Source organism: Camelus dromedarius, chromosome 7, assembly GCF_036321535.1.
Source record: "Camelus dromedarius isolate mCamDro1 chromosome 7, mCamDro1.pat, whole genome shotgun sequence".
NCBI classification, from domain to species: domain Eukaryota; kingdom Metazoa; phylum Chordata; class Mammalia; order Artiodactyla; family Camelidae; genus Camelus; species Camelus dromedarius.
Window position 1 is genome coordinate 61,807,827 of NC_087442.1, and position 12,625 is coordinate 61,820,451.

Below are 12,625 nucleotides of genomic sequence, written 5' to 3' on the forward strand. Positions count from 1 at the left end.
ATCAAAACAAAAATTTTTCAATAAACCTAAAATATAGAAAGTAAGTTCTCAGAACCATCTTCTTCTATAGTTACACATTAAAATGAGACGAGAATATATTCTTAACCAATAAAGAATTTCTATTTAGGCCAAGAACCAACAATCTTAGCATGATATCATAAAGACAATTCCATGAATATCAGATAAAAAAATAGTACTGGCCACAGTCATCACTATTGATACACACACGTATGCTAGATAAGAATTGTATCTTCATATGCAGATAAAAATCATCATTATTTGTACATGGGTCGGTAGGCTAGAAACCCCAAATAATCAATTCAAAAACAATTGGGATTAATAAGGTAACTATGTGAAGTGTGTATATATAATACATAAAAATTAATAGTTTTCATGGAATCTAAAAAAAGATACAAATTTTATTTACAAACCAGAAATAGACTCACCAACATATAAAACAAACTATGATTGCTAAAGGGGAAAGTTTGGGGAAGGAACAAATTAGGAGTTTTGGATTAACAGACACATACTACAATACACAAAATAGATAAAACAAGTATCTATTGTATAGCACAGGGAACTATATTCAATTTCTTGTAACAAGCTATAATGGAAAATAATCTAAACATATATGTATCTATATGTATAAGTGAATCGCTTTGCTGTAACCTGAAACTAACATTGTAAATCAACTACATTTCATTAAAAATAAAATTAAAATTCATAAAAAAGTTAATAGTTTTCATGTGTACATATTACAGCACCTTAAAGTGGAGAGATTCCATTTAAAACAAATATTAAAAATACAATATATTTAGGAATAACTTGAATAAGAACCATCAGACCTAAAAGAAAAAACTAACAACTGTTAACAGGATACAAAAGAAATTTCCATAAATTGAGAGTCAAGGGACTGAAAAGGTGACTAAATATTGTAAAACTGTCAATTTTTCCAAATTAACATAGAGATACAATGAAACTCTAATCAAAAATCACACACACACACACACAAAACTTTTCCTCTAAACAATTATTCTAAAATTCACCAGAAATAATAAACAGGCAGTAGCCACTTTTTAAAAAATAGTGCTTTGGAAAGATGAAGTAAAAGTTATGAATGATACTAGAGGACTTGTACCACTTGTTTTAAATATATTAAAAACCATTAAAAATGCTAGCAATATAGAGAAAAAATCAATGGAATAGGAGAAGTATATCAGAAAAGTGCTAATATATATATAAGAACTTAATAAACAGCAGTAAAAACTATTATTTTCTGATTATTTACTTATTGTCAAGCATTACACTCAGAACTTAACATATTATCTTTAATCCTAAAACAGCACTGTTGACCAGGCTTTATTATCCTCCCTGAAGAAGAAAAACTGAAAACAGATCAAGTGATTGCCTAAATTCACATGTCCAGTCAATGACAAAACTGAGACTTGAATCTAGGTCTGCCTGCCTTCAGAATCTCCTCTTTTGTAACAAGGAGGTGTTACAAATAAAGAGAAAAGAAAAAAGATTATCCAAAAAGCAGTGAAGGGAAAACTGACTAGAACTGAGAGGAGGCAGGGGCAGAATCCTCTCTTTACATCATATATCAAAAGAAATATAAAACAGATTAAATAAATGTTTTTATTACTCTCAAAAGATTAAAAATTAATTCAGTAAAGCAAAAATATTTTCTGAGTACTTATTAAATGTTCTAGGCAGTAGAGCTTTACATAGAAAAGAACATTTTAAGAATAAATGTAACATGTCACAAAGGACAAAGGTCAATAGTTTGACCTCATAAAAGTGTTAACCATCTGTATATCAAAAATATAAAATAAACGAAAAGAGCCAAAGGTTATACAAAGGATTATTCATTATCACATGAATCACTTAGAACCTATGAGCAAATAATTCACAAATCAATAATTAATAGATTTTTAAATGTTCAACTTCTCTAATAATTGAAGTATATTTAACACACTAATAAAAATACAAGCAGATTCAACTGCCCTATTAAAAGACAAAGTCTCTCTTGAAAAAAATTTTTGTTTTACATTTATAGGAGACATAACTAAAACAAAATATAAAAACATTTTAAATAAAGGAATGGTCAAGGCTTTAGCAGGAAAATATGAACAAAATAAATACAACAATGGTAATAATAAAGCAAACTAAAACTCACGACAAAATGCCTCAGGAGAAAAGAGCTATTTTTTTTTAATTAATAAAGAATTATGTACAAAGAAGGTAAGTAAAGTGATTATTAGCATTGCAGCATCAACCAACATAGCATCCAACTATAAAAAGCAAAAGCTGTTACAAATAAAAGAAAAATCTGAAAACAATTGTTCTGGAAGATTAACACTCTTCCCTCAGAATTTCACAGACCTAAAAACCAAACCAAATAATGATATAGAAGAGACCAGTACATATAAATAATAAGCTTGCTTTTATATACGTATAGAATCTAATTCCCAACACAAAGAGGAAATATGTAATTATTTTTCAGATGCCCAGGGAAGAATTTTTAAAGCAGGTGGCATACTAGGTTGTAAAACAATCTCAAATTCACAAAAAGTAGAAACATTGCAACCCAAATTTTCCATACTAAAAAAGAAATCAGTAATAAGCATTTTTAAACTGTCATTTTTCACATATCAAATATTTAGAGATGAAAAAAAAAATCTTAGAAGACCAAGACTTTCATACAGTTAGATGTGTAAGCTCCATGAGGTCAATCAAAGACCATGGCCTCACCACTGTGTCCTTAAATCCACAGTGTGATACATGTATTATGATTGATCAGTATTTTTCCTTAAAGGTTCTGAGTCAAAACACATGGAAAATTGCCACAATATTCTAAAAATTTTTCATATCAAAAATCAAGATGATTACGATTCTCAGTTTAGTTGTATGTCAAAAATGTTAAATATCTTCTTATGCTTTTCAATCATCATTTGTCATTATCTCTATAATAAATTTATGATAAATGTCTATAAACTGTCACATACTTATTTGTGCTTTAGAATTTAGCATTTCAGATGTTATAGCATAATATATGTAATGCCCTAGTCAGGTCTAGGATATCCAAAAATAAAACACACTAATATTTCTGTAGTGAATAAATGTTCACTTTAATGGAATAACTTTAATGGGATAAATAAACACTGTAAAAAGCCAAATGACAATACTGGTCAGGTTCTGCTACCAAATGAATTCAATTCTGGTCAGGTTTTGTCTGCTAAATGTGTTAAAAAAAATTTATTTTTCAGAGTTTTTGCCTTTTTCAATTGCATTAAGCCTTGTAATTTCAATTTAACAAACACTCAGTGAGTTCCTCAAGTATACAAAGTCCTGTTTTAGAACTGGTTGAGAATCGGAGTTGGAGGTGCAAAAGGAACTTGGAAGTGGTGGAGATGAAGATATTCTAAGACTTGAAACCTACAACACAATTATCTATACTCAAAAGCATGATGACTTCCATTAAACTGGCCAAATGCTTAAGTGAGAACAGGTATACTAAATCTTAACATTTAACAGATTTTCCTGTATCAGGAATGACATCCGGTTGCCAGACTGAATAGAAACTAGCTATATAAAGTGCCAGGGCAATATTTCAAAGTACACTGAATTACCAGAAATTCTACCATGGATTCCACAATTTCAACTAAGTACAATGAGACTCTATTAGGAGACTAAATCGGGGACAACTCATATTTGGCCATAGATGTACATTCATTGAGGATGAGATTTCCCTATTATACATAACATTCAGAAAAAAGTCAGCCCAAACCCATAATACAAAACATCCAGATAAAAGTCAGCCCAAACCCATAATTAATGGTAAACTAAAAATTAGTTTAATACAGTCATATGAGAATACAAAAGATGAAGGTCTTACAACTATCACATAAACATCTTTATATACTAAAGTATAAATTCAAATAGCATATCCAATATAAGGTTACCAGAAGTTAGAAGTGCATTAAATTATAACTGCTATGTGATTCTTGAGGAAATTTGTTTTCAGCATGTATTTTCCAAAACAATTTTTTTCAAAAGAAATCCTATAATAGATTGTCAAAAATCAGCCTCATTAGAAACATCAAAAATACACTTTAAGAGACCATCATACAGTCAAAGGGTCTATTGTCTTCTAAACCTCAAAAAAGTCCAAAAGAACAAAACATAGTTATTGTCAAAAAAATTACACCGCTAACTAGATAAAAAAAATTTTAACAATAAATTTAATTATCTGGTAACAACAACTGAGCTACTAAACTGCAAAAGTAAAGCTTAGGAAAACACATTCAGCCAATAAACATGAAAAATTCACTGAAGGCACAAAAATCATCGGCTTAGAAAACAATTACTCATTCTATTCTAGACTCTAATCCATGCATGTTACCTAATATATAGTTGTCCTTTTCCTAAAATTAATAGAAAATGAAAGAAAACACACAAAAAATAAAGAGTATCTCAGTAAGAAAACAACTTCTTTAGGAAAGCACAAATCTGCTAGGACACTAAAAGCAAAATATAACCAAAGAATATTTTCAAATTAAAACAAAAGATTTTCAAATTAAAATACTTTTTCTCCTGCCACTTACAGTCAAGTATAATTATCAATTAAATTACAGAACTCAGATGATAGACTTATTCCAAAGACAAACTAACATATGAGTATATTTGCAAGGAATACAAATGAATACAGAAAATTTAAAAACTGAATTTCTAAAACAACTTTGACATGGTTTCTATTGCCATTGTAAAAAAATAATTAAAAAAACCAAACCTGCCATATTCGTGTAAGTCCATGTTCTAATTTCTTTTTTATGTAGCCACGATCAAAATTTGCTTCTTCAGTACCCATCATATTACTCCCTTCTGAAAATAAAAGAATGGTATCAGTTTTCAAATTTGCTTCATAATGTTTTTGTTTTCAAAAAAAAAAAAAAACACATTTGGACTCTCATATATTGTAAGCATATGTAATATTTAGAAAATATTCTCAAGATTTATACAACCAAAACGATGTCAAAAAATAGAAATCAGGATTAAACCCATTTGATAAGATGAGTAAACTCAGACTCTGAAATGTTAAGCACCTTACACCTAAGACCATTCAGTTCATATGTGATTGGAGTTGGGATTCCAATTTGGATAGTGTGATCCCAGAGACCAGGTTTTCAATAACCCATATACTGCCTACTGCCAGGGCATCACAGGACCAATTAACTCAATTATCAATTCATATGCACGTTAACAAGAGTTCAGGGTGCAAAACTGCTCATGCAGTGAGGTAATGATATATACATTTTATATTTTCCATGATCCAGAATAATTTTATCCATCCCAGGTAAATCTAACAATGTCCAGCTCAGCAGGTGAGATCAGTGACCTGCCTTAAAACAAATCTCTCCCAAAAGCAATTGAAAATACACATACACATTATATTAAAAAGATCATGCCTTTGTGCAAATAAACTGTGCAGAACAACTGAGACTATTATCCCATCTTAGGCTAGCAGGGTGTCCACTGGTAACCAGCAAAAGGCCCTTGCATAGGCCAGGCCCCAGATACACGCCTCTGTACCTCTGACAACTCTCACAGCTTACGCCGTATCATCTGGATGGCCTGGCTATTAGGAACCCAGCAACTCAGAGCAGTGCACCTGAACTACAGCTTTAGTTTTTTGTAGAATGAGAAAGTGTTAGGGTACCAGGAGTATCACTAGAGAGCTACAGCAGATCTCTAGCATACTTTTCAGCTTTATGAAGTTCTATGAAGAATAATTTTCAAATTATTGATTCCTACTATTTTAGTTCTTAATGTGAAAATGAAATGACTAATCTCAGGTGAACAAATGATTTTTTACAGTCCTAGATATTATCAACTGACTGCTATACTAATCAGAGTCCTTAATATCCCTAAAATACACAGACTAGAGAGAAGGAAATTTTGCAAAGAGGACTCAGCATAGAAGGCTCAAATAGAGTTTTAAGTTTGAATCTATACCCCAGTGAAAATACGTATATATAAACATACATACATACATGTAAGCTATTAGCCTAAAGCAAAAAGCAAGCTTCATCATGATGAATACATATTGTCTTCTAAACTCTTATATCTAAAGTATGTGTTAATTTTGTTCCAAACTTTTCCTTTGGTTTCTCCTTAAATAATGCACTAGAAAAGGAAAAAGAGATACTAAAACATCTAAAGTTTCCATAGCTAGAAAAAAATAAAGGCTGCCAAAACAAGGTAAACTTTGTGGAAAATTGGAATCCCTTAAACCCAGAAATTTCCTAACTAACCTGAAATTTAAAAAAAAGAAAAGGCCTATAGACATTTCATTATTATTATAATTACTCTCTTGATCCATTTCCTTTGATGATATTAACCACAACCAGTGTAAGCCCTTTTCACATTTTTTTCTTAAACTTTACAGCAATCCTACAGATAGATGTGTTACCCCTATGGAACTTTTTATTTTGTTTTGTTTTTTTAACCTACCATTTCAAGGAGCAAACTGAGGCCTGGAGAAGATATAGTTAACTTCATGTTCTCACAAAGGTAAATGGCAGTCAGAATTTGAGGCCAGGTATCTCTGATTGCAAAGCCCATATTCCCAGAAGTAGTAGAGGAGTCCAGTAAAAATAGTCTGGCTGAGAATCCTGGCTCAGGACCCACCCCTTTTCTCTGCTTTTTCCTCTTTCTCTCCCTTCCTTTAAGGCCTCCATCCCCCAACAACGTTTCTGAAAGAATGAAAATCCTTCCATAGAATTTACCTTTCTTATTTTTTGATATCTATATTTACGAGCTTCTTATGAGTCAAGATAAATATTCAACATGTCTTCAAACAGTGAGATACAAGCGTTCCTCCATCCATCCAACCAGAGAAATCAAACACCTCAGAAATTAGAGGTTACCAAAATAACTTAATTGACTAGCTACATTAAACTGTATGTAGCTAGAAACAGGAAAAAAAAAACATGTACAGTGTAATTTATTTCATCCCTACTAAATACTGGCAGAATCATTTATTACTTTAAAAAGTATTTCGAATACTTAATCTTAGCTACTGTTCAAGGATAATCACTTAAGATATATATGAATGAAATAACTTAAACATAATGCCCAGTTAGTACAATTTCTCAAAGATTTGTTATTTGCCTGTCTATACCATCATCATTTAAAGTTGTACCTTGTTTTCAAAGATGAGTATTTAAAAACATTATTTTTCATGAAATTTTAAGTCCTGTCTATTTTCAGGAAGTATCAGTGTAATTATTAATTCTTAGAATCTAGCTTTATTAGTGTAACTTGAAAATTAGCAAAATGGAATTAATATTGAACATTAGCATTAATTTTACAGTAAACTTGAACAGATCGATGTCTTACTTAGTTTAAAGCTGATTTTTTTTTTAAGAAAGCTCTTTCTTAAAAATTTAGCCCTGAGGCCATCACCACATATTGCCAGAAACTGTTAATACCTGTCACATAAGAAGTCCTTCAGTCCAGTTAATTCCCAAAGGTAATAGAGCTTGTATAGCAGCTGAATCACTTTCTCTGGTGAACACTTAACCGATGGTCACTATGGTCCCCGAAATTCTAAAAGCATGGCTGTCCCTTTTCTTTCTCCTTACTCCATAAATACGGCATATTTATAGTTTAGTTTTTAAAATAAAATCAAAATAATTTCTTACCAGAAGCAGAAGTAGCATCCTCATTGTCATGCTTTTCATGCCATTCCATAGTCCTGTAGTAGCTGAGCATAACCTCCCACAGTGCTTTGCATAGGTCGGCAAGGCATGGAATGTAGCTGTCTGGTGTGACGTGCTGAAGGAAATGAGAAGAGCCAACTTTCAATGATCATATTTACTTTAACACAAAGCTAATCAAAATAAAATGCTGTCAATCAAATTCATTCAAGAATTAGACGACATATTGTAATTGACTGCACTTCAGTAAAAAATAAAAAATAATTTAAAAAATAAAGAATTAGGTGAGAAAACTTCTACTACCATATCTAAAAAGAAATTCAATGGCAAGAAAATTTTGTTCAAGTAATTTCTATTTCACCATGGGTTTTTAGTATTCATTAGGAATATCAGTCCATATACTCTGAATTCATCTACTACTGAATTGACAAGTGTTCTCATAAACAGTAGTGCAAACTTCCACAAATGCGTTTTTTCAAAGCCGTGTTTCTTAGCATGTAAACACAGCTTTATATTCATTCTTGGACTGAAGTCACAACTTGCAAAAAGGAGGTCATATTTTATAATTCAATCATTTCATTTGTGTAAATTAAGTACCTTTAATAATCAGTAAATTCCTTAAACTACATGGATACAGATATTTCATATGTGACAGTAACAGTTTAAAATAATGTTTTATATAACATGGCTGTGAAACAATATGTGGTCCCAAATCTTCTTCCCAATGGAAACGCATGGGCTTCTCTCCCTCTGTCCTTTGTAAAAACTATCAGTTTGTCATTCCGTCCTTTTTTTCTGCAGGTAAGAGTGATGCTTCGATTCTATTTTGCCAGCTTTCTGTCCCAATGGAGCATTTGCCCCATCATTTGAAATTTCCTGGCATTTCTTCAGTTCGTAATCAACGTACCACACTGATCATGCTGATAAAACACTGAAAGGCCAATAAGACTATGGTGTAAGCTCTCTAAGATAAACAGCTGGTAGAAAGAAGTTATATAGAAAGTAGAAGTATGGTGTTACTGATGCCTGATATCACAGGTGGGAGTGATCCTCTCTCTTTCAAAATGTTTTTTCCTCTCCATAATGATCTCTCTCTCCTCTAAATTCCTCATTTACTAAAGCATTCATTAAGCAATTCATAAAAATACTAACTTCTATGACTCAGTATTTGGTACACTCTTGTGTAAGCACATTCAATCTCTGAAACGCAACTAAGTAGTTGTAAAATAAAGGAGTTGTTAAGCTCTGGAGTATGACTGCCCAAGTAGGGTTATGCCAAGAATGGTAAGATGGTTCAATCTTATAAAATCTATTAATGTAAATTGTCATATTAATAGGTCCATGGAGAAAAACCAAATGATTGTCCCTCAAAGATGCTGAAAACCCCTTGACAAAATTCAACAGTCATTCCTAACAATAATTTACAAGAAAATAAAAATGGATAGATATTTTCCTAAGATGAGGAAATTTTAACACATGCCCACTGTGGTCAGGGAGAACATTCACTATCTCCACTATTACTTAACAATGTTCTTGAGGTACTAGCCGATGCAATTAGACTAGAGAAAACAATAAAAAGCAAAAGAATAGGAAAAGAAGAAATAAAACTATTTCTATCTGCTAATGACATAATAATATACCTAAAATATAATTCCTAGAGAATCAATGATAAAACTAACTCAAACAATAAAAGAATCCAACAAGGTAGCAGGTTATAAAATTAACATATAAAAAACAATAGTATTCATATACACAAATAATAACCACTTAGAAGATAGGATGAGAAACCTCCATTTATAGTAACAACAAAAAAGATCGAATTTTTAGGAATAAACTTAACAAAAATGATCTAAAAGTCTACGAAGAAAACTGAAAGACTTAAAAGTAGACTTAAAAAAATGGAAAGACATCCTTTATTCTTGGTTAGAATGTGTCAACATCATCAAGATGTCAGTTTTCCCTAAGTTAATTTTTTAATTTACTGAGATACCAATAAAAAAAATCCAGAAATAGATCCAGCCTCATAAAATACAGTATATGATAAAGATAGTGTCTCATATCACTTAGATGAAGACAGTCTTTTTCATAAATAGTGTTACTTAGGACAACTGGATAGTCAGTCGGAAAAAGACAAAAATTAGACCTACTCCTCACACGATGCAGAAGAATAAACTCCAAATACATATGCACAAAGTTATTCATTGAAGGATTATCTGTATTATCTGTAATTGCAAAATAATGGAATCTATCTAAATGTCCAAACACAGGAGATTGGTTGAATAAACTATCTTCACATAAAGAGCACTCTGCAACGGTGAAAAATAATGATAAGCAGACATTTGCATTTAAAAATTTATTTAATTAAAAATTTTTTTCCTTTCACATGATATATGTATGAGAAAGGGAAATTTTTTTAACTTTATATATATATACGTTGTAAGAAATAGAAAAAATTTAATATATATATCTGCCTATTATCAAAAGAATAAACATAGTGACTATAAAAGAAGAAAACACTGAATTTTGTTACCTGTAAGAAATGTTGTGGGGGATGAAATGGAAGGAACACAGGAGGGAGTGAAACTTCTCTGAGTATACCAAATTGGCTATATGTACCTATTCTCAGAAAATTAGAATGGCTATCCAGATTTACACATGGCCTGCAGAGATCAACACAAATATTTTTACATACTTAAGCCATAATTTGGGGGATTTTTTTATGTTGACTTTTCATGTTTACTTTTATAATTACTACCTTTACAATGAACCAGTCTTGCTTTTTTCCTTGGTTTATTTTTACCACATCTTACAAGTGACTTATCTCTCATACTCCACTCATGTAATAAAAAACTGACACTGTTCCAGGAGGTCAGGGAAAAGCTAAAAGCAGAGGGCAAACAAACACAAAAATTACAAACACGTTCTGGGCTGCAACTTAATAATTATTCCCTGGAAAAAAGGTACTCTTCTACAAGTCAATTTTTTAAACTTTCATAAACTCATCTTTACTATACATTTCTGTTTGTATCATGTAAATAAATTTAGTCTAATTATATCCCAACATTTCTTTCTGATAGATAAAAGGAAGGCGGTGATAGTCTTATTTGTCCCAAAGAAAAATTATAACTATACAAACAACTGTGTTATAGTCTACCAATCATCTTTTATTATACTTGTCAACAGTGTAACAAACCAGAAAACTGAAACTTAGCACTACTACCTTCTATTCTCCACCCAACCACTGTCTAGCTACATTATTTGCCTATTTATTCAAGGAAAAGGAGATTTTTTTACTATGTCACCTCTTGATGATTTGCTGAAATATAACAGATCCAGATGAGCTTATACACACAGAAATGCATGTGCAAAATTTTTTTCAGAAAAAGTTGAAATTATTTAGTTGAAATAGCAAGGTCTTTCTCACCAAATTTATTTAGGTGTAAATAATTCACAGATCTATGCTAGATCAATGCCCATGCCTAAAAGTCTCTCAAAAGAACACCAACTTCATTATCTTCAAATATGTTCATATGTATAAACATGGTTATGATGTACTAAACAAAATGGTTCTTGCTATGATTTATATTCTAAAATAGAAACAAATGTATAGAGTCATTGTACTAAATACATATACAGTAAATAGTTTAAGGAAAAAAAGTACAAGGTGGGATAGACAAAAAATATTGTTTTTAACAGATTTTAAGCCCAAATGTGTTCATCTCTGTACTTGAAGACAATGCTGGCAGTAAGTTAAGATTCATTTCATTCTAAAACTGGACTCCAGAAACCACTTTCACTATACTGTGCAACCAACTGACATCAACTCTCATAGCAACAAATGCTTCTCATGCTTTTAGCACTTTATTACTAAAATCACCTGCAACTAGTGTTCTCTCATTAATTTATAAAAATCACCTCCAAATTTCAAATAGAGAATCTTATTACACAGACATGTGTGAACCATAACCGTAACAAGAGAGAGTCAAAGAAACCAACAAATAAGCAAAGAACGTATAAAGTAATCAAAAATAAAAGGCAGGTCAAGAAGACAATCTAAATTTCTAAAGTAACAGCCCATGCAACTTCCACTCAGACATCACAGCAGCAGAGCATAACAGAGAGGACTAGACAAGGAACTGGAAGCCCTGGGTCCCAGCCAGCACCAGTTCACAACTTACTTAGTCACATATCCTTAGATATTAAACCACTCTGGATCTCAGTTTCACCTTCATAAAACAGTGTTAGAGATTCCAGAATCTGCTACCTCATCATTGGTCTAATCCATTCACTGATTACTAAATATCTAACACTGCAACTTAGTTCAAGTACGAATTATTGGGTGTTTCACTTAGTATAAGACCAGCAATACCAAGGCAGAGGAGCACCTTACTGCAATTTCAGTTCTATGTTCTTATCACATAGCAATAATAGCCATGAAAGCCTTGAATTAATCAATTTAGAAGATATTCACACAATGAGACACCCAAAGAACAAAACAGCATGTCTTGAAATTTTTTTCTTAAGAATATATGGGAACAGAAATTCACTCATCAAATATTTCTCTTTGTTCTAGGGTTATTTTCCATTGCCATTCTCTGAAAGCTAGTAGCAACAATTTATTCAGGGAAGGTTGAGAGGTGAGGAAAAAGAAAAAAGGTACAGTATTTCAGAACTATCTCAAAAATCATGCAGAAGAGGAGGAATATTTTAAATAACCTAATCTTTTTTTTTAATCCATAACCTCTATACAGATAACATGCATGTATAGTAACTCTGGTGATCATAAAGGTAACAAATATCCTAGCAGGCAAGATTTGGAGAAGATTCACAAATCCAGATGTTACAATGCAAGAAGCTCAGAGCATTTCCACCATGCTTCACTATTCAAACATCAAAATTCACTT

General features: G+C 31.5%; 1 protein-coding gene across 2 annotated transcripts in view; it reads right to left on the minus strand.

Annotated features, from left to right (window-relative positions):
* Positions 1–12,625, minus strand: part of VPS50 (VPS50 subunit of EARP/GARPII complex) — a 105,745-nt gene that overhangs the window by 43,432 nt on the left and 49,688 nt on the right. For both annotated transcript variants that reach the window (XM_010979671.3, XM_031454902.2), the window contains 2 exons: positions 7,707–7,839; positions 4,793–4,884 (listed from right to left, as the gene is read on the minus strand). In XM_010979671.3, coding sequence (XP_010977973.2) covers positions 4,793–4,884; positions 7,707–7,839 — 225 coding nt within the window. The remainder of the gene's footprint in view (positions 1–4,792; positions 4,885–7,706; positions 7,840–12,625) is intronic.